Below are 24,007 nucleotides of genomic sequence, written 5' to 3' on the forward strand. Positions count from 1 at the left end.
CGGGTTGCAGGATCAGACCCATGGACTGGCTGGAGGGATGGAGCGGGATCCACAGCTGGGGATGCTGTGGGGCGTAGTCAAAGGTGCTTAAGCTCTGATGAGGATGATGATGTTGGGGCGCCTGGAATTGGGATGGCAGCTGACAGCGATGATGAGCTTGAAATGGGATAAAATGGGGTTTGGGACCAATGTCTAATTGCGTTGGGCAAGGTAATCTGGACGGACGCTTGGGCTTTTGTTGGGGAACTTCCTGAAGACGGGTGTGATTCGTTACTGGATACGTAAGTTTACCAAGGACACTGGGCATCGACGGCGGGAGGAACTGTGCGGGGTTTTTCTCTGTGCAACTTGTGTTTAATCTCGATAGCTTGGACCTCCGTCGTCTTTTTGACGGGCAATACCTACTCGCACTGGATTGACGCTGGACTGACTGACTTCGATTCCGGATTATCCCTTCTGCTGGCTATCGGTGAGACCTTTGGATTTCTAGACGACTACGCTTGGCTATAGACCTCTGGACCGGATTGGGACCCTGCTGACTGCTGTTACCCTGACTGCTGTGCCTGGACCTGGATATCGTTGGCCGCTGAACCTTAAACTGAATCCTGACTACGACCACGCTTTTCGCTCGCTGCAGGAAGGAATAAACAAGCCTGGTTTATTCTCCTGCTGTTTCTGAGTAGCAGAGAGGAATCTGCCACCAGTCTGTTGTTTACATTCTGACTCCTGTTGATCCTCTTTTGTTTGCATTGTTTGCCAGGCTGAAGTAAGCACTTTTGATTTAATCCGGATTATACTTCTGTTTAACCCGGTTTATCCCTTTGAACCGTTTAAGCTCAAACTGAGCTGTTTTTCGTTACTTATCACACTGAAGTCGAGTGTTTGCCCTGTTCTTTGTTTCCTACGGGCGTTTTTAGTTTTGTAACATCAATAAACTGAGTTTTGTTTTACTTGCTGGCGTTCTGTCTCTGACAGCCAGGCTCCATTTTTTAGCAAATTCTTCATTGTTTCCTCCTAAAATATCATTTGTTAGCTTGGCTATTTGAATATATTCTAATAGTTTTTCTCTCCAGTCTAATAGTTTTTCTCTCCAGTTATAAGTACTGTAACTATTTTTCCCCTTCCAAGATGTCACAATTGTTATTCTCACAGCAACGAAACTATATTGGCAAATTTCTTCATCTGCTTTGCTGAATCCCTTTCTAAAGAATTCTAAAATACACATTTCTAGGTTTTTCTTAACCTTTTTAGTAATCAGTTTGTCTGTTTCTTTAACCATCTTTTTCCAAAATATTTGAATTAACCTACAGGTCCACCTGACATGAAAAGAAGTACTTTTCTGCCTCTTGCACCTTTAGCATTTTCCTCAATGAGATTTATCTATTTTAACTATCATCTCTGGGGTTATGTAGCTTCAGTAAAACACTTTCTACATATTTTCTCTAATGCAGCCAGCTATTGAAAATTTAAATCCTCCTTTCCATAGATGTTTCCAATTCTCCAAATTAATATTTTTTTCCCCTAGTTCTTTATCTCACGGATTTCTATATTTATTTGGCTAAATTATATTTTAAGATGTATCTATATAGTCTGGGAATTAATCCTTTATTACTGTTCTCAAACTTGTTCTCCAATAACAATTTTCTTTTGGAGAACCCTACGCTAGCTTCTTTCATACATCAATTGTGTAATTGATAGTAACGAAACCAGTCATTTATTCCTATCTCTTCTCTCTCATTTAATTTCCATTGCTCTTTTTCTTTGATTAAGCACCTCCTGTAAGTTTTTATTTCTTCACTAAATGCATGCAATCCAAATAATAAGTTATAATCTTCTAAATTGAGTAAATCATGATTCTCAATCTAACCCACTCCTAAAACCTGCTGCTTTGTAGTAGTATCTGAGGTCTGAAAGAGCGAAACCCCCTCTATCTTTTGTGTCTATTAGATTTCTGTATACAATTCTAGCTTTTTTACTGTTCCATATAAATTTAACAAAATCTTTCCTCCTCCATTCAAAAACCTTTACTTCCTTGATAATTGATAGGTTTTAGAATTTAAAAAAACCTTTAAGTAGAACCATCATTTTTATCACAGCTATCCTCTCCATCCAAGTTAGTTGAACTCTTTGTCATCTTTCAAAGTCTTATTTAACCTCAAACTAAGCCGAAGTGTTGTGGGCATTGCTATGTCTGTTTTTCTCCCTAAGCGGAATGTGTGTGCATGTGGAAACATACATTTCATTGCTGTTGGTGGTTTTCATCTATAAAATGTTAATCAGTATGTGTTTGTGTACAATAGAAATGGGAATTTACCTGGGTTGATTCCCTATGGGATCCTGGAAGACTGCATTATCCCATTGTTACCATGCCTGTCCCATCTCCCTCCAAATTTCTTATCCCAAAACAACCAACTGTTCCCAAAGCCAGTGAATAGTATATGTTACTACAGGCCACATTTTGAGGCAATCCGCCCTCTGGTAGCAATTTTTTTTTCAAATCAGGAAATGATGAAATGTCTTGGTCTTGTTGTTTCCTATAATTAATAAAGGTTATTATAAGACTTTAAAATGGTACTGTAGAAACCCCTAATCTACTAAAACCATGGAGAAATGACTGATAGCTCTTTTCCAAAAGGAGTGGTGGTAGTGGTCTTTTTGAGGCAAAATCAATGATTTACCCAAGTTCTGAGAGGCACAAGGGATTTTATGGGGCAAAAAAATGACCTTTTCTCATAACTGTAGTAGCATCATAGCCAAAATGAGGTCCATAATTCTAGGGCTTGGAGGAAACTCTGGAAGCAGTGCAATGATTGCCATGCATTTAATTTCCCCTTTCTGTCTAACTCTGGAAATATATAGAAATTGTCATTTAGTTTGCTATCATTCAGGTATTCATTAAAATGACTGAGAGTGTGCTTAAGAAAAAAAGTGTTGTTGCTGAAGGGGCAGAAAAGGGTAGCTGTATTTGGTAGCGTTTATCTGCTTGTAAAACTAAAACAATGCTGTTTTCTGTGTGTTGTCTGTGTCTTGGGGGGAAAGGCAATTATAGATGGTATTTTAAAGATCCCATTGATAAGTGTGGGTCAAAAGAGCTTTTTTTCCTGAAAATTTCCCATTATTTATGATGATTTATTTTCATGTCCTTTTTAGGTACTATGCTATCTGCTGCCAGCCTCTGGTTTATAGGAATAAGATGACCCCCCTGCGCATTGCTCTAATGCTGGGAGGCTGCTGGGTAATCCCAATGTTTATTTCATTTCTCCCTATAATGCAAGGCTGGAATAGCATTGGCATCGTGGACTTGGTGAGTATATCCCAGTTGTCTGTTCTTAAGTAAATTCCCTATTAGCATAAACCCACATCTTATGTTGGCCAATATACTTTTCTTAGAAAGTCCATGACCATCCCACTAAAGACATTTTTTAAAAGCTGGAAAACATTTGAAATTGCTTCCATATCATTTATATTATTACACTGGAAGCAGGAAAGCAGATTCCTCTCATGTTGTGATACAGGCGAAGGTGTTTAGGAAAGTGTCAGGCTTTGTTTGTAAAATCTGAATCAGACACTCTTTGTTTTGACTCTAGTGTCTCCCTGTGCTACAGGCAAACTTGTGAGTTTGGCACTGGGTTTTTATTATTTATGACTCCTTGTAGCCGTGACGATTATATCAGACTTGATTCCTGTTTACTGCTTTACAGAAATAACTGTATCATATGCCTCTGTGAAAATACCATGATTGTGAATTGAAGGACAATTTTAAACTACCCATAGAATCCTAAAGCTGCAAGTCTCTGTAAAATTATATTGAATCCATTGCTTGCAGTGAGCCATTGCCAAGACATTGGTGATTCTTAAATTCATTCAGAACTACTCAGAACAGAAATAATGCATGCAATCTGAACCAAATGGCCATGTTTGTTAAAGAAACCCTGCTATAAGAAAAAGCAATTTAAGTTTTGAGGTGACTAAGGCAAGGGGCATTTAACCTTTCTCTGACCCAGCATTTTTCTTTTCCAGCTTTTTCTGAATCACTTGCCCACACATCCTGTTAATGTGGCATTCCAGATATGTATTTGCTAACATAATGTGGCTGTAGGGCAGCTGCTGTGGAAAAGCAGAAGCCAACTTATTGCTTAAACTGCTTTTCGCTTTCTTTTACCCGGGTTTGCTCTATTCCGTCATGCTTTGTTTTCTTACAATCATGTTGCATTTGGTTCATTGTAAATGCAATGTAGCCTCCAGACCACATCTGGCAAGGGGCACATACAGCCCCTAGAATTGAGATTGTTATCTTCCCTTGATTTGTTGTCTCCCTTTTGATACTGGTTTTCAAAGGATGAATACAAGTCTACTCTATCACATGTGTTTCCCTAAAATGGCCAAACAAATAAACAAAGAGGATGCTTTCATTAATATCCTTGGGGCCATTCTGCCCAGACCACCTATGACAATGCTGATCTGGAGAGGGTCGTTTGTTTCAGCACAACCAAAGTCTACATGGCCATCTGCCCAAATGATTCAGTGACTAAATGAAGTCTGCATGGTCCAGTGACCTGGATTGCTATCATTACCTTCTTTTTGTCATCTTCAGCTTAGAAGCAACCATTGGGCACCAAATCTGATGGTGGTTGTCGCTAGTCACATCCACTGACTCTAGTTGGAGTGACAGAGTAACATGGGAGAAAGGAGGAGGAAAGAAGGGGTCACTCCTTCCCCCCCCCCCACCCTTCTCTAATTGCTTCATTGCTCGGGCTATTGTCAGTGTATGCAACGAGGTACAACTACCTTCAGTTTTGTGCCCAATTACCACTAATAAGCTGAGGACAACAGGGGAAAGGTAAGTGCCATTCCCTGTCCTTGGATTGCCAATCCTGGGGAAGACAAGATATCTGCGGGAACAGGTGCGGCCACTTCTGAATTAAAAGTGGCCCAACTGTTTGCACCACCACAAAGTGCAGACAAGTATTTCAAAGAATCCCTCGACTTTTTTTAAACATGGGATAAAACCATGTTAGGGCAAATGGACACCATACATCATGTGAACACCACGGAGTCCATTCACCCCTACCTGACTCATTTGGCACATAAAGATGAGCCCTTTCCGTCAAGTGTCCCTAATGGCCATAGATAGTTGGGACATCAGGTGATGTTAACCAAGGATGTAGTTTCCTGATTTGAAAGTTCAATGTGGCCAGTTCAAAACAAGGAACAAACCAATCACATTTCTTATTTAAGTGTGTCTCTACATGGAAATGTAAAATTAAATTCTGCAGATATTTATCTAGAGAGGTTCCCTAAATAGAGTCTACTTAGTGTCCATCATGTAGCTTTTATGTGATAAGGCTCAAAAGAAGTTTCCTGAAAGAATTGGCATTTAGACAGAGGACATTTTTATACTCTCCATCACCCCTCTCAGCCTCTGGCAGGATGTGGAGTTGCTTGTGCAGTTACACATACGCTTTCCATTCACACCAGCAGGGAGTAGAGGTATTTCTCACTGCAAAGTGGAAGTGTTTATTTCCCTGTAATACTTTGAAAACAAAATTAAAATGTCTATTCCAGCATTCCAGTTGGGAGAATTCTTTAAAAAAAGATGAATGTTTTCCGAGAGTTCATAACTTTGATTTTCTAGCATATTCTTTCTGAAGCTAATTTCCTTAAATTGCAATCACTTTAGTCCTGACAAAATACTCCTTTTTGATATACCCATTGTTACACAGTAGTACCCGGGAAATTAATGCATGACTGATAATTTCAAGAACAGCAGTGATCAGAATACAGCCATCATTGGAAATCTTAATATAATTATAATGCTTCATTGTATTCTTGAAATATCTTTTGTCTTTTATCCCAGAAGCATTTTAGCAGGCTCTTGAGCCTGTAATTCAACATTCTGAAGTACTAAAATAAATAAATGAAGAATGAAAGCAGTGCTGAGTTTTAGGTTAAATAAAATTCATAATTCTTAGAGGAGACATGAATCCCTCCATACTTACACTGGACATCAGCTGTGACCTGTGAAAAATATTGCGTGCTTCATTAAGCAGAGGGATTCAGACTGACTACCAGAGTATTTTAGCTAATGTTCTTAAAAATAATTTCTGCTTCTGTTTATTTTCATCCTTCCATTGAATTCATTTTCTTCCAGTGGAGTTTTGCTTTCAATTCTATGCATGGACAGTTCTTTAACTTGTTCCCTTTTATCCACTGGTGAGTTTGCTGTTAACAGAGCATGAGAAATAGTGATAACTGTTCCAGGAGTCTTAGATCAGTTTCTTTGCAAATGTATTCATGTTCCATTGGAACCATGTAGCCATCATACAGTTGCCAACTGGATGGTGGTGGTTATATTTTGAGTAATTCTGCTTGTTACACTCAATGTTAGACAGAAAACTATGAGCAAGCAGAGGAATGTTACGCACAATTAGTCAAGGACTACTGTTACAATAGGGTTGGTGGCACATTTTTATAATGTTCCATTTATGAAACCTCATTTTTCTTTATAAAATTAGGCATCTACCTTTTTCCTTTATTAATCCCTCCTTCCCCACCACTCCTTTCCCATCACTGAACACATCCTTCCCATTATCTGCACTTGGGATCATGAACTGGATCAATGAAATATTTCAACATTGTAAATCCAAAAGAGTGATTATTGTTGAAGTTGGTCCCAGTGAGAATAATATCACTATCTTTCTATAGGATTCCAACAAATTATGAACACAAATAACATTCAAAAGAGATAATAGAAATGGAAAAACAAACAATGGATAGAAGAAACATTTGATAAGACAAATTAGAATTGTGAAATAAATAAATAGAAAAATAGGAACACAGGTTGGTGGAGAAAATTCCAAAGTTTCTTAAATGCTAACTTTCATTCTCCAGGTGGAAAAACAAGGCTGAGAGAGAGAGATAAAAAGATAAAGATATACTAAGTTTAGCAGAAAAATTATAATGTGTTTCTGTTTTTCTTTGCTTTCCTCCCCATTTCTTCAGATAGAGCAAAGGCAGTTCAACAATGTGTCAAACTCAACTTACTGCATATTTATGGTCAACAAGCCCTATGCTATCACCTGCTCAGTGGTGGCCTTCTACATTCCATTTCTGCTAATGGTGCTAGCTTACTACCGGATATATGTTACAGCCCGGGAGCATGCTCACCAGATACGAATTTTACAGCGTGCAGGGGCGCCAACCGATGGCAGGCCACACCACCCTGATCAGCACAGCACACATCGCATGAAGACTGAGACTAAGGCAGCCAAGACCCTCTGTATCATCATGGGATGCTTTTGCTTATGTTGGGCACCCTTCTTTATCACAAATGTAATAGACCCTTTCATAGACTATGCAGTTCCTCCTCAGTTGTGGACTGCCTTTTTGTGGCTTGGATACATCAATTCAGGACTGAATCCATTTCTTTATGCATTTTTGAACAAGTCTTTCAGACGTGCCTTCCTCATCATCCTGTGTTGTGGTGATGAACGATACAGAAGGCCTTCCATTTTAGGACAAACTGTCCCCTGTTCCACCACCACTATAAATGGATCAACTCATGTGCTAAGGTGAGTGGCTCTTAAAAACTACAACTAGTCTGAGAGAGGCAGAAGGAAAAACAACTCAGTATTCTTTGTTTTGGGAAGGATTCAGGATATATTTTGCAGTCTGATACAAGAGCAGAGCAATGAATGGTGCCTCTCCCCAACATTGTGGTGCAAAGAAGCAAGCACCAGACAAATTATCTTGACACATGTGACAGAAATATTGATAATTGTTTGTCTCCATCCCTGAGAGTAAAGACTAAATAATAGAAGATTCTGGCCAGGATCCGTGAATGCTTATGTTGGATCCTTAGGCTTCTGCCAGAATTAGCAATTACACTTTTAGTTGTGAATCTTAAAACCAGCTTGATATGACTGGAAGACTGTCCAAAGCAGGTGTTTTGGCACCAATTCTGCAGCATTGTAAGAAGGAATGTAAATTCCAGTTCCAGTGCCATTGAATGTAGAAATGCACTGCTGAATTTTGATTTAATTAACTACAGTATAGCCCTCATATCTGTGGGAGATAGGTTCCACGACTTTGCAAAATTATAGATAATCATGAATCCAATTGAAATGAATTACCTCCAGCCCAAGTATGCTGTAATAGACTCATGCTGGAGGATTTGTAAAATACCTTAAGCGGACATATTTTTGTCAGATATGGATGAATGAAATTTTGGATACTGGTTCAGTGATATGAAGATCATACTGTAATAGTCTTGACGCTATTAACATGCAAAATGTCCTCCCTACAGCAACTAACTTACTCATCTGCCCAGTGGTGGGGAAAGATTTTCTGTGGCACATAGTCATGATGTACATGCTGTGAATTCATAGAGTAGCTGCATATTATTTCAATGGGTTAATTGTGACACAATATACTTGTTAAATGAAAGGAGCTGTTGCTTAAGTAGGGTCATTGCAGTGTCTGAGTCAGCATCAAAAAATGTCTAACTTGAATGCCTGATCTTGTCAAACAGGAGAGGTCACTGTGTTGCTGTGAGTTTTTTGGGCTGTATGGCCATGTTCCAGTAGCATTCTTCCCTGACATTTCATCTGATTCTGTGGTCAGCATCTTCAGGGGTTCTGTTGGCACTGAAGAAGTAGAGTTTATATATATCTGTGGAATATCCAGGATGGGAGAAAGACCCTTGTCTTTTGAAGCAAGTGTGAATATTGTTAGCAAGCTTGAATAACATTTAGAAGCCATGAAGCTGCAAAGTCAAAGCCTTTGACAACACAGAAGAGATCACTGCTTTTAACACACAGAACCAGTGCTGCATTTACACTGTTTTAATTTATAAAAAGCATGTTTTTAAAGACTTAGGCTTCCATCTCCACTACCCTCATCTGTCCATTGACAGAGGAGACCATTGAGAATTGACTATGCTACTGATTTTTAACAGGTAAAGTGGTGTTCACATTATCAAAGCCATACTTTGCTAAGTGAGAATATGGCTTCAGATAATAAGTGAAGGCTTTGTCAGTGTTTCAGTGCAATTGCAGTGTAACTATGGTATGTAGGAAATAACTTAAGTAGGGATGGAAAAAGTCCACCCAGTTTCAGTTTTAATGCAAACAGTTAATTTGCATTACCTGAAATTTATATATAAACCAAAATACAGTTTATATATAAACTAAATATACATCATATTTTCATATATCTGAATATTTCACTGCAGCTCTCTAATCAAACAGTGCATGCATTCGTGAAAAATGTATGCAAAATGTATAATTTAGTGAAAATATTTGGAGAAACATACATGTAAATGCATGTACATTTTTGTAAATCAGATCAGAAGTTGCAAAAAAAATGTAGATAAAACTAAAAGGTTTTGGAATATGAGGTAATAGTTAAAACATAAATTAACATACATTACCTCTTACCTGAAGAATTGATATCCACAGTTTCACTTACCCATGCTCCAAATAATATCTCCCCCCCCCCCCAAAAAAAAAGTGTCTGTGGTCTTCTTTAGGTATTTTTCGGGCCTAAATATAGTAAAAATATAGAGTTTGCTATTGTCCTCAGATACGGGGATTGTACTGTATTTGTCTGATTTTCTACAATGAATATTTGTAAATAGTGGGAGAGATAAACATTCAAAGGAAAAAATCTTCTTAGTAGGTTCCTTGTTATACAAAGTTTACTTGTGTAGGTTTACTTAACTTTGGGCACTGGATTGGCTTGAGGGCTTTTCTAGCTCTGGAGTTCTATGATGTAAACAGGAAACTAGTGGACTACACCATAAAGACTACTTTGTTATTGCATGCCAAATTGTTTCTGATGTATGACAACCTAAAAGGCAATCCTATCAAAGTCTGGATGAAGAAGCATGACTTGCCAAGGTTTCAAGACTGAATGGGAATTTGAACCCTAGTCTCCTGAAGCCCTTGTCAAACACTCACACTACAACACCACATTGGTTTTTGATATCTGAAGTTCCCTACATATGTCCCTTTCACCATTTGCCCTTTTTCCATGGGCTCTTGGCTTTTTTTGATGGTTAAAACTAAGTTGGGTATGGTGGTTAAAGCAGGAAAAAGTCCAGAGGACCTTTCTTTAGCCAGATTACCTTAATGCCTTAGCATTTTCGAGATTCTGCTGGCACTGTAAAATTTGCTTCATCATGCAGGTTTTCATCTATCCTTTCCCAGCTGGAGAATCTTAATGAGTGGATTTGGCCGCTCAGGATTGCGTGCTGTGCACCAGGCATTGTCTGAGAGCAATTAGGTTTTAGTTTTGTCAGTTTCTTGAACTGATGAGGAAGGTGTTTGCTCTAAACTTTACCTGGGGGTTTGTCCTAATTGGATCTGCAGAACAATTTGCTTACCTAAACCTCTTCTTTTTTGTTTGTGTGAAAAGATTTTATTTCTTTAGAATATGACAACAAACAACACCAAAAGCAATGGCATATATCTTTCCCAGACCTTTCTCTCTCCAGGTATCAGCTGTACATTTAAATTATATGCTTTAATATCTTCCACAATATATGGTCACTTTGAAATCATGATCAGTTACTAACTGCTGGGAAAAATACCAAACTACTCTGTAACTCATGAATAGGATAAGGGTGTGAATGTTTCTCCAGTAATATATGCTCTAAAACAGAAATGTGGGGGCTCAGTGACAAAGAAACCCAAGGCTTTGTGATTTCAGGTTTCTCACCAAACTCTGAGTTCTTTCTTCCTTTAAAAAAAAACCCCAACTGTAAATACATTTTTATTGTGCAGGTTTTACAGCAGCACAGCAGGCTCTGTTTGCCTGTAGTGACTCAGAATTTAGTCAGCAACTTCATGAAGTTTAGACATTTAGGAGAACGGGGGCTTTTCAAGGTTTCAACTGCCCACATGAAAAGGAGACCCAGTAAAGGATGGAGACAATGAATCACTGAATTAGTTCAAGATATGACTTGGATTAGATTTATAAGGGAGTGAGTATTTATGTGTCAACAAAGCAATTTGCTGAAGCTTACTGTTTTTAAAACCTCATGATATTTATTTTGACACCTTTGTATAGAGGCTGTGGAGCAGAGAAAATCCCAAAACAGTGTTTAATAAGAAACTGATTGTTTTCTGGAAATCTTTAGAGTTTTAAATTTATCCCAGTGGAAAATATATACTTTTCTGACTATGTTAACAACAATATTTTTGGCAGGTTGGGTTCAGAGGTAATAGGATAAACAAGCTAATTTGGACATTTTGGTCAGGCCAATATTAGTTCTGTTATTCTTCCCTCTGTTTTCTTGTATCAGTGTTTTTTGAGATATACTGAAGCTTGTGCTAAAATAAATCAAATGTGGGGCTAAGTTTTTCCACCTTTCCTTTTAATGCTGAAGCCGTTTATCCAGATATTCTAAAATGCACTGATCTCTGTGGATATGGATTCGTTTCTTCTTGCATCTGCACATCTTTTAATAGATTTGATTCTGTTGACATGGTGAAAGGAGAGTCAGTCACACAAGCTTCCTTGGGAATAAAGAGGCTGCATGTTTATTTGAACTGCTGTATAGTGGTGGTATAGTGGTGGATTAACAAGAGGTCTGGATATCAGATCAAATATTCCAAATGTTATCTGAATAATTCCACCTCAGACTTAGCTGCCAGGGGAAACAAAGGTGTGAGACATTGTAGATGTCCATCTGCCAGGTGATTTCCTGATGCCCCGTGGGGTGATGTTGCTTTCTTGATACACACTTGGATTGAGTCTAGGCTTTACTGACTCATCCTATAACAATAAAGGAGAGGCTGCACAATCAAGGTTGTGTATCATTATATCAATACAGAATACAAATGCAAAAGATGATTCAAGGACATTATAAGGCTGACAGGTGATTAGGGAGCAGGAACGAGACTAATTCCCCAGTGGTGAAGCCTCAAGTGTATCAGAGGGAAAACTACATGTGCTTTTCTTCCTGAGAATGTCCTGAGACATTTCTTTGCACATACTTCTGTAGTGTGTGTGTGTGTGTGTGTGTGAGAGAGAGAGAGAGAGAGAGAGGGGGGGGAGAGAGAGAAAGATTGAGTGAAGAAAGAGAGAGGGTGCTGATGTAGATGTATTTTCATAAGTTAAATCCTCATGAAAATTTCCAAAATGATCAGAGTCAGATTTTTTCTTCTTCAGGAGCCAAATAAAGTCAAATAATAGCTATGTTTTTAAAACATGCAATAGAAAGCCAGAAGACTGGAGAAGCCTAGATTATGTTTCACTAACTGTGCTCATGCTTACAACCAGATACTTATTTCTTCTTACCAGCAAGAAAGATTGAATTAAACAAGAATTAGGCCAAAATCTAGCATGATACTTGTGAAAGTATTCCATTCCCTTGATGTCTTCTCTGGTGCTTCAAATCTGTTCTGAAAAGCTTCCCAAGCTTTTGGAAAAAGTGTTTCATGTTTCTAAGGTACATGGGTGGGAGGTGGATTTCCCTCTTGCATCCACATTCAGAAGATGTACTTCCAGTAGTACCATGACAGTGTTGGATAATGCCTTTGGTATAACTTCAGAACCAGATCTGTCCATTAAAAATTAAAACTGCATACCAGGGTTTGCTCTTGTTTCACAATTCCTGGCTTCTTTTGAATTGCATCCATTTTGGTAGTGTGTAACACATGCGTCGTTATATAGCTCCATAAGGTCATAACGTATTCTTGATCTTGATATGGTCTTTTGGGGCAGGGAGAATATACGGTATACATCTGTACAAACTGGAAAACATTAATCTGATTAAATTTGTATCCATTACTGCATTTACCTGTTTAAATATTTGGACTCTTGTAAGCGACATTGTACTGAAGGGCTTGCTTGAATGCTTTCAAAACTGTATGTAATTAAAGTAGTAGTCTTAACATTTGGATTGATTATTGCAATAATAATGATAGGTTTAGGTTTCTGTTCCTTTCAGCTCTAATGTATCAAGTTTATTTAATGAAACATGAGTGTGATGAAATAAAACAGCATTTATCACAGTCAGGGCAAGAAGCATAAATTAAAATGACACAATAATTTCAACTAGTGCATCTACAATTGGCATAGGTCTAGTTTAACTTGATTGAACTTTGTAGAAGACCTTGGTTCCATTATTTGGGAACAGTAACAAAGAGAAGCAACTGTTGAGTACACTAGACTAATGTCCACATTGGCTGTTCTTAAAGTGCAGAAGCTTTTCACATACCTCTCTAGTTTTAATTCAAATCCAAGCTGGAGAAGAATTTCAGCATTTGCCACAGCCCAGGTATAAACTTTGCACTTAGGAACTTTTTGTATGAAAGATAGAAGATAACGATGGGCTATACTGAAATCATTTTTAACTCCTTCCCATCTTTGCAAAAATATAGTTGTCCTGGGGGCTTCAAGGGAATAAAATGAAGAGTTCTGGGCCTTGAAAAATGCTTCTAATGAAAGTTTTTTCCTGCTTATGCCAAGGTGCTAAAGATAAGATCTACATTTCCTTTGGCATCAACCACAAAAAGCCTACTGATAGTAAAGAAACGCATTATAGTAGACAACTGATTCTAAAATTCTGGTCCTCCAGGTGTTTTCAACTTCAACTACCATATGTTTCAACCACAGTGGTCACTCTCAGGAATTTTGGGAGATGAAGCCCTCTACATTTAAAGGACTACAGTATGGGAACTCCTGCCAAAGAGAATAATTTAAGTAGGAGAAATGAGGTCTTTTAATACCAGGATCAGCATTTCATTGGAGCAGTCTCTAGAGCTGCATACTCAGGATATGTGGACCTGAATTAATGCATGTGCAGGACTGGAGGCTGCCTGTTATCTATGTTCCACCCACTGTCAACTCATACATACACTTCTTTTCTCTTTCTTTCCCTTACCAAAATCACATCACCTTTAGATATGTGAAAATAATTCTATTTGTTCACTTTGTTCAGACAAAGTGAAAAGAATATGTTGTTCACAAAAAAAAAAACATTTTGGTCCACTTTCAGGGCTTTGGGCAGTGGTCACCTCCTGTTGGGCTTCTGGGTTCTGACCTATTTTACACTTCAGAAAAAAGAGTTTCTTCACTTGGCAAAAACAGTCAAAAAGATCACAGATCATTAAAAGCATCCTATAACATAGTTCCATTAAAATGGAACTGCATTTTAATACGCTTGTTTGTAGAATTTGTTTAATATTTGTATGTTTTTGGCTGCTGTGACCCACCTTGAGCCATGAGCAGAGGCGGGTAAGAAATAACATTACTATTACTATCATTATTATTACTGACACAACGATGTTGTATGACACAGCAAACAAGATAGATATGCTGGATTTCGTTTCACAAAACCACAAGTCGAACACTTCCCAAGTGTCTAGGACTGTGTGATGTATTTTCGGATGATGCGTGCAGATCCCAGCAGGGTGGCCTTTTGCAGTTGGCAGATCGTAATTTTGTCAATGTCTATTGTTTCCAAATGCCGGCTGAGATCTTTTGGCATGGCACCCAGTGTGCCCATCACCACCGGGACCACCTGCACTGGTTTCTGCCAGAGTCTTTGAAGTTCAATCTTGAGGTCCTGATAGCGGCTGAGTTTTTCCTGTTGTTTTTCGTCAATGCGACTGTCACCTGGGATGGCGACATCAATGATCCAAACCTTTTTTCTTTTCCACAACTGTGATGTCTGGTGTGTTGTGTTCCAGAACTTTGTCAGTCTGGATTCGGAAGTCCCACAGTATCTTTGCGTGTTCATTTTCCACGACCTTTGCTGGTTTGTGATCCCACCAGTTCTTTGCTGCTGGGAGGTGGTACTTGAGGCATAAGTTCCAATGGATCATTTGAGCCACACAGTTGTGCCTCTGTTTGTAGTCTGTCTGTGCAATTTTCTTACAGCAGCTGAGGATATGATCAATGGTTTCGTCAGCTTCCTTGCACAGTCTGCATTTTGGGTCATCAGCTGATTTTTCGATCTTGGCCTTATTTGCATTTGTTCTGATGGCTTGCTCCTGGGCTGCAAGGATCAGGCCTTCTGTCTCCTTCTTCAGGGTCCCATTCGTGAGCCAGAGCCAGGTCTTCTCCTTATCAGCTTTTCCTTCAATTTTGTCAAGGAACTTTTCATGCAGTGTTTTGTTGTGCCAGCTGTCAGCTCTAGTTTGTAGTGCAGTTTTCTTGTACTGGTTTTTTGTCTGTTGTGTTTTGAGGAGTTTCTGATTTTTGACTTCAATCAAAGCAGGTTCTTCACTTTGCTTTACATATTCTGCCAGGGCATGTTCTTCTTCTTTGACTGCTTGTTTTACTTGTAAGAGTCCTCTGCCCCCTGATCTTCTAGGCAGATAGAGCCGGTCAACATCACTGCGAGGGTGCAGTGAATGATGAATGGTCATGAGTTTTCTTGTTTTTCTGTCCAAATTGTCCAGTTCCACCTGTGTCCAATTTATAATGCCAGCAGTATATCTTATGACAGGTATGGCCCAGGTGTTTATGGCCTTGATGATGTTGCCTCCATTGAGCTTGCTTTTGAGAATTATTATTATTATTATTATTATTATTATTATTATTATTATTATTATTAAACCCCTCCTTTGTATTGATTCAGTATTTTGAGCGCTCCCCCTTGTAGCTGCACCTCTTTTGCAACTGCCAGCAATGTAAGATGCTTTCATCAGGGCTGTGGGTGATTCAGCTACTCAGCTCCATTTTCCTGCATCAGGAGTCTTCAGTGCTGCCTCCTACACTGAAATCAAGAGAACATGAAATAATGCTTTAATAATCACTCCTCTTTATGAATACTCGCTATGTTATACCATGTACATGCTGCTATTTGTAAGCTGCTATGAAAGCCTCTGAACGTAGGATTTTATATTCCTCGGGGAGAGAGGGCAGGTTATTATTATTAATAATAATAATAATAATAATAATAATAATAATGAATAGCTATTCTCAATAAATACCTGCATCAGTGTGTGTCACAACTATGTCATATACAAAAATTGGCCTAAGTTCCCATAAAGCACTTGCCTCTACCCAGGAGTCTATACATCTGATATACATACAGTAGAGTCTTGCTTATCCAACATAAATGGGCTGGCAGAATGTTGGATGAGCAAAAATGTTGGATAATCAGGAGGGATTAAGGAAAAGCCTATTAAACATCAAATTACATTATGATTTTACAAATTAAGCACCAAAACATCATGTTTACAACAAATTGTCAGAAAAAAACAGTTAAATACATGGTAACGTTATGTAGTAATTACTGTATTTACGAATTTAGCACCAAAACAACTCAATGTATTGAAAAAACTGACTTCAAAAACATTGACTACTAAAAGGCAGACTGCGTTGGAAAATACAGAATGTTGGATGAGCAAAGTTTGGGTAAGTGAGACTCTACTGTATGTCAGAAGGACCATGAGCACTTCTTGTGTCACTATTCTGTTCTTCATTTCACCCTGCAAAAGTTTATTGAGCCCTGAAGATGTAGGAGAAGGAACCTGTTTGCTCCCCTTTCATGTACACTGAGTTGCATGCAAACAAGGAAATATCATGTTACTGCAGTGGCTCTCAACTTGTGGGTCTCCAGATATTTTGGCCTACAGCTCCCAGAAATCCCAGCCAGTTTACCAGCTGTTAGGATTTCTGGGAGTTGAAGGCCAAGACATCTGGGGACCCACAGGTTGAGAACCACTGTGTTAGTGGTTGTTTTTGTACAAACTACTACAATATCAGAAGCTAATGTATAATAGATGTGATGTGAAAATTGATTTGGGCATGGTATACCTTTCACTGATTTTAATCTTTGATCACTAGAATACAACTAGAGGATAGCATTTTTTTTCTACTTCTATGATGTTTTAAACGATTTGTGATCTCCCCTCCCCCAGTGAACTATGCTATTTTAACCTGTTCATAATTCCAAGCACTGAAAATGTATTTCACATTTTTTTCAATTAAGGACTTCGCCTAATTTCCAAAATCATTATGTAATCCTCAATCTAACAATACTCTGAAATTTTAATTTATCATGCTAAATTACAGTTGCAACAAGCAATGTTCTGCTCAACTAAGAAAGAAAAGATGCCCTGAAAAGTGATCTAGCTACTAGACATAGCTGAGTTGCAGTATGAACTAGAGCCAGCCCTAATCTATGCAATATGTGGTCCTCCATATGCTATTAGAGAATCAGCATAGGTAATGGTGAAGTATGATGAGAAATGCGATTCAGCAACATCTGGCCAATCTCCTATTCCTAATACCTATAATACCTATACTGAAAAAAGAAAAAGAAAAAGAGGCTGGAGTGGTATGTGTTTCTGGATAACTAGAAAGTAAATAGTAAGCATAGATTTGTTGAAATAAACTATCCTTTTAGCTTTGTCATAGAAATTTAAGAGTTGGGGCTATACAGTCAACTTAATCAATTTTTTCTGCCATGTAGGAAGACACATCAAAAGGTCTCGAAGTCATTATTTATAAAGCTTAGTTTCCACATCTTTATCATATTTGCCTTTCTCTGGAAGACATTCATCAATACAGTAGAGCTCCGGTTAACCGAGTTCCGATTATCCAAGAGTCATATTATCCAAGGCACAGGGGGTTGACCAGGCTGTGGGAAAGGTGCCTCGAGGGACTGGAGGCAGGCTCCGTAGGAACTTCCAATGGAAGATTTCTTCTCCCCACACCTTCCTTGCTCACCTTTGAGGAGCTCAAAGGCTCCCACCAGCTGCTCTGAGGCGGCAGACGACAGGGCAGGCTCCATGCAGAAGGGGGCACGGAGCTGCAAGGAGGCCCGAGAGGAAGCTGCCGCTAGCACCACCGTTGTGTGGCGAGAGCTCAAGAGAAGGAGAGAGAGAGAGGAGGAGGACTTTTCTCTCCCTTTTCCATGGGCTGGAAGATGTGAAGGAGGAGAAGGCAGCGGAAGGGGAAGCAGAGGCAGCCATGAGGGCAGCGGCGGCAGCAGCAGCGGCGGCGGTGGTGGCTCCCTCTCGGGCCTCCTTGCAGCTCCACACGCTCTTCTTCATGGAGCCTGCCCTGCCATCCGCCGCCTCAGAGCAGCTGGTGGGAGCCTTAGAGCTCCTCAAAGGTGAGCAAGGAAGGTTTGGGGAGAAGAAATCTTCCATTGGAACTTCCTCCAGAGCCTGCCTCCCTCCCTCAAAGCACCTTCCCCGCGGCCTGGCCAAGCCCCCGGCTTGGATAATAGCCCCTCCCCCTATTATCCATCAGTTTCAGTTATCCGAGATCAGGCCTACCCGTTTAACTTGGATAACTGGAACTCTACTGTATCTTTCTTCAACCATGATGCCTAGAACTGATACAATATTTTACACGAGGTCTGACCAAAGTAGAATACAATGGGACTACTACTTCTCTAGGTCGGGACACTATACTATTGCTGGAGTGCAGAATTGCTTTATCTTTTTTGGCACAGTTTTAATTTGTGTTAGATCTTTTTCACGTGTACTGCTTTCAAGCCAGCTGTCGCCCACCCTATATTTGCACACTTCATTTTTCCTGCCTGGGTGTAGCACCTTACGCTTAATTATCTGCTCTAGAACTTTTCTTGGTATTGATGTGAAACTGCATGGTTCATAGTTGCTCAGGTATTATTTCCCTCCTTTTTGAAGAAGTGGACCACATTAGCCTTCCTCCAAGGTTTTCCCTTGCCTGACTTCCAAGAATTTTCAAAATTATTCACAATGGCTTTGAGGTTTTATCTGCAAGTTCCTTTATTACTCTGAGATTCAGTTCATCTGGCCCTGAAAATCTGAATTCATTTAGCATTATTTTATTACTCTTTACCTATGTTGAGCTGTAGCATCATATTGCATGATGTATTTTAATTTTACCAATTCGAGCACTTAGTTTTCTTTTTGAGAGAATACTTTGGGAAAGAAGGCATTAAACATTTGACATGTACGCTTAGTTGGTCTCCATCCAAGTCAATGATAGAAGTCAGTCAAATATCTATGTCATTGAATTTAGTGCCTGAAGGGAAAACAAAGTAAATTAGGGGAGGCAGCAAGAGTAGTGGTTGAATAAACTTCTCCAGAACTTTATTCGCTATAGTTTCAGGTACTTGTCTATAAAATGTAAACATTTGTTCTTCTTATCTCAGGTCAGTGATCACCACCACACATTAAGACATAGAGTTCGATTAATTATTATGTGTGTTGTAATTATGAACTTTCTTGTTTTTCCTGTCAAATTGTTGGACAGGCTTAAAGTGTCTAGAGAGCTTTCATGCTTCTGAAGATGGCCACTTCTAAAGATGGCTCCCAAGTCTGTGAGTTTCAATTTTGGCAGCATCAAACAATTTCCTCTAATGAATAAAGAAAACAGAGTTGCCGTGGGGGAGATGAAAAAATATTAGAGCACTCAGCATCAATCTGATACCCTGCTGTTTTTAGAGTGACCTTTATGAAGTTGTCTGTGAGTCAGAGCCATAATTTCCTGAGCTGCCTTGATTTTAAGTTTCTTTATATTACCTTTTCCTCCTACATAATACACTGAAAGTAGCTTGGCCTTCAAAATAAATAGAGTAAAAGTTTTCAGACTGGTTTCCACCTTCAGCCCATTGGTCTCTCTTGCCACTAGCCCAATAAAATCTTCAGCTCTTGATATTTTAAAGTATTTCCTAATGTGTTGGCTTTGCAGTAAGTCACCGTCTTCATAGACAAGGTACTTATTTGATTTTATAATGGTTAAAATCCTACTTTCAATGTAGCATAGGAGCTAAATTTATTTTCTTTATGTAGAAATAGTGTATCATGGGATGGTTTACTTTTCAGTGTTCCAGTCTCACTCTCATCTCTGCATTTCTCTCCCCCCCCCTCTCTCTCTCACACACACAACCCAGTAACAACTTGTATATAGCCCAGTTAGAAGTGCCCGTTTCCACCAATATTTAACACAAATGCCAACTAAGCAATACTTCCATCTTAACTACTTTCAGCTCTGAGCAACTATATCTCTGGGCTATTATTATCGTCCTAATTATTCAAATGCACATTTCCCTGAAACTGGGGCCCAAAACTGCTATAATATGAAGATTTTTATGTATGCACACTCCAGAAAGACTTGAGAGAGATAATAGTTCTGATGCCCTATTGAATGAACTAATCTTTTGCTTTCTTTCAGCTGCAGTGGTGCAATAGGTTAAACCCTTGTGCCGGCTGAACTGCTGACCTGAAGGTCAATGGTTCGAATCCATAAGACGTGGTGAGCTCCCATCTGTCAGCCCCAGCTTCCCATGCGGGGACATGAGAGAAGCCTCCCACAGGATGGTAACACATCCAGGCATCCCCTGGCCAACGTTTTTGTAGACAGCTGATTCTCTCACACCAGAAGCAACTTGTATGTTCTCAAGTATCTTCTGACATGATAACAAAACCCCCACCACATATCACAAACTTGCATAGTCAGCAGACATAATGAATTTTAAAAACTCTACACATAAGGACAGAAATCTCTCCCCCTGATTTATCACCTCCAGATGATGTTAGAGACCAACTACAACTGAAAGCATATCACCATCTAGGACAGTGGTTCTCAACCTGTGGGTCCCCAGGTGTTTTGGCCTACGAGTCCCAGAAATCCCAGCCAGTTTACCAGCTGTTAGGATTTCTGGGAGTTGAAGTCCAAAACATCTGGGGACCCACAGGTTGAGAACGACTGATCTAGAAGTAGCATGAAAGACTGAATAAATTTTTGTGCAAGTTTTCTTAATTTTTGCACAGAAACAGAAATTTTGCACATACAAAGAGCTAGAATCTCAAAATTGTTATCAATTAATTACTGTGGTTAAACTGGCCACTTTTTCTTTAATAATTTTTTTTGAAAGATTTTAATACATATAATAAAAAGTAATAGAAAAAACAAAAAGTAAATAACTGTAATGTCCCATATAGGGTAAAAGGGGTGGGCAGGCCCATAGCCAGGATTTTGTTTCAGGAGGGGCTGGGATTTTGGTTTGGGGGGGGGGGCTGAGTCTGAGCAGGAGAGGGTCTACCCTAGCAAAACCTTTGTATTGTTATCCCAATACCCCCATGCATATGGGATATATTGAGCATGGTGATCAGATCATGATACGAATAAACATAACAGTTTAAATAATAAATGTAAGGCCTTCTCGTGGACCACCCTGAGAATTTCAGGGGGGGTGAAGCCCCTCAAGCCCCCCCCCCCCCGGCTACATGCCTGGCCCCGGTGGAAAGGGGTGGGACAGGGAGAAACAAAAAAAAAGGGAGAAAAGGGAGGGAAAGAAGATGGAGAGGAGAAAGAAAAAGAAAAAGATATATAAAAAAACAGAGAAAAGAATATTGTCCTTTTCAACAGCTAAACCAGCCACTTTAACCACACTTTAAGCCAGTTTGGTCTTTTTCCAAAATAAATTTCTATAAACTTTTATGTTTCAAAAGGAAGAAGAATGTGCACAGTTTGGTACGAATATGAAGGGGGTTAATTGTTCTAACTGAGAGTATACAATGTACCTCTCACTTTTGTGAGCTGAAATTTGCTTTCTTATCCTTCAGCCTTCTAGAAAATTTCCATTATTACTCATGTGTTTCAGTTTGCCAGGATCCCTGCCTAAGTAACTGTTTAATTCTCTCACATTGAAATTAATGACACGTGCAAGTGCTTAAATCAGCCCTTCAGTCTTGTTTCAAGTTGACTGGTCATTCATTAAAGAATTGTACTTAACTGCATTAGAGGCATAATGAGATGCTTCCTGAGCCAGCTGTATGGTATTGCCATGCCAGAAAGGTCTTTCTGTTCTCAGTTGTTATAAGTGATTGGTGTTTGAGTATTCTGTTGCCTTGGATTAGCCAAAAAGTGAAGGCTTGGTCTAAATGTATTATTTTAACCTTCGTAATATGAAGGCAGTTCCAAAATTTAATCATCTTATAAATGCAGAAATTTTAGTCAAAAATGACCCCAAAAACCAATTTGACTGATCCATCTTATTAAAAAATCCTCTTTCTTTGAGCAGAGTGGCAACAGTTGAGAATTTAGTCCATTGTAGGGGAACCTAAAAGAAGCAATGACTCTTTTTGACCTTTTTGCTCTGGGCATTTTGAACGTCTGTGCAGGAAAAATGGTGGCAATGGCAGATCTCTGATGCTGCTTCTTAAAGGAAAGCTGTTAACGTAGAGCTTCTTTTAGATTCTCTCATGATGGATTAAATTGTTCCCTATTACCATTTTACTTATGTTTTTTCATAAAAGTTAATCTTGTCCCTTAACAAAAAAATGAGCCACCTTTTGTCTTGGTAGCAAAAGGATTTTTTTTTGAATACCTGTGTTTGAAAATGGTGTGAACATTGTATTCTGTATCTGTGGAAAAACTCTCGACATATTCAAAAGTCATATCAAAATCCACAACTTTGCCCTTCAAACATATGCTCGACTTATACATGAGGTCGACTAAATAAATGTGCATACACTGTATGCCTGACTTTCATAAAGACATGGATTTTTTGAAGATAAAAGTCAATAGGCAACTGTCATTTTATGCTTGCCTTGCCCTTTAGTTTTGTTAGTATTTCTCATTCCTGTTTTCACCATCAAAGCAGAAGAAACTAAAGAGATGGTGCTGAAGGGGTAAGCTGATGTCCTTATAAATACTTTGTTGGGATTTTATATGTACAGTTGCAATTTGGCTTAGCATATATGGAGATTAGTTAAAATATGAGATTCTCCTCTGATGTCACCGGAAAGCTTCTGAGTCCTCCAGCTCAATAGAAATTCTGTATTCTTTTTGTGTGTCTTTTCATGTTCTCTTCCCTTTAATCTTCTTCTCTCTGATTTATAGCTCCCTCCTACCCCCTGATATTAAACAGAATCCTGGAGAGGAAATTCTTCCGAGATAGAATAAAACCCTTCCTTACATTTTCGGACAAACTGTTTTTAAGTCATAAAAAGAATTGAGCATTGGGGGAAGTAAATTTATCACCTTCCCAAGTCAAAGAACTTTTGCAACCATCCTAAATTCTCTCTTCTACATCTGGACAGTATTTAATGACAGTTCTCTTTTTTTTGGTTGTTTTCCATTTTCTTGGATTTTCCAGGCCTCAAAGCCCATCACAAAAAAAAAGAAAAGAAAAGAAAAGAAACTTGAAACGTGTTTACAGTTATCTAGGAGGGTGTCTGGATATCTCTAAAGGTCTTACACATAGAGCTCTCTCCTGTGTCATCCATCTCATGGAATACCAGCAATCATGAAATTGTTTTAATGTTAGAAAGAAGAGCTGTTTATGAAAGGTTGGATTGTCATGATGAACAAACTGCACTGAGATACACCCAGTAGAAAACCATGTGTTATCAACCTAGTTGGTTTGTGTTGCAGAGATATAACGAAACATTTGGGTATAATATTGGATACATAATGTCTTCCCGCCTGCTATTCTTATTCACAGACACACTGGAGTAGGAAGCAATTATTTAGAGCATAAATTAGAGCAAATTAAATTAAAGCTATTTCTTCAGGACCACTAAGCGAAGTTCTGGGTATTAAAATGAAAAACGAATCTAGGAAGGAGCCCCCAGTGGCACAGCGGATTAAACCACTGAGCTGCTGACCAAAAGGTTACTGGTTTGAATTCAAGGAATCAGAGTGAGCTCCCACTATTCGCCCCAGCTTCTGCCAACCTAGCAGTTTGAAAACATGCACATGTGAGTAGATCAACAAGTACTGCTTCTGTCGGAAGGTAATGGTGCTCCATGCAGTCATGCCGGCCACATGACTTTGAAGGTGTCTACGGACAATGCCGGCTCTTCGGCTTAGAAATGGAGATGAGCACCAACCCCCAGAGTTGGACGCAACTAGACTTAATGTTAAAGGAAACCTTTATCTTTACATTTACCTAATCTAGAAAACAACTATCTATAATTCTGAAATGTTTTGGCCCAGGTGTCAGCTTTCCAAATTCTACTTTAGACTGCATTTTCATTGTTGGAAAGAGCTTCAGAGTGTTGTTATCCAGGGCCTAGCCATCTTACAGGTGGTGTGAAGC

At 39.0% G+C, this 24,007-nt stretch overlaps 1 protein-coding gene across 3 annotated transcripts in view; it reads left to right on the forward strand.

Annotated features, from left to right (window-relative positions):
• htr4 (5-hydroxytryptamine receptor 4) overlaps positions 1-24,007 on the forward strand; it is a 245,588-nt gene that overhangs the window by 142,314 nt on the left and 79,267 nt on the right. For all 3 annotated transcript variants that reach the window (XM_062970455.1, XM_062970454.1, XM_008104653.3), the window contains 2 exons: positions 3,151-3,304; positions 7,003-7,571. In XM_062970455.1, the coding sequence (XP_062826525.1) occupies positions 3,151-3,304; positions 7,003-7,571 (723 nt within the window). The remainder of the gene's footprint in view (positions 1-3,150; positions 3,305-7,002; positions 7,572-24,007) is intronic.

This window comes from Anolis carolinensis, chromosome 2 (genome assembly GCF_035594765.1).
Source record: "Anolis carolinensis isolate JA03-04 chromosome 2, rAnoCar3.1.pri, whole genome shotgun sequence".
Lineage (NCBI taxonomy): Eukaryota > Metazoa > Chordata > Lepidosauria > Squamata > Dactyloidae > Anolis > Anolis carolinensis.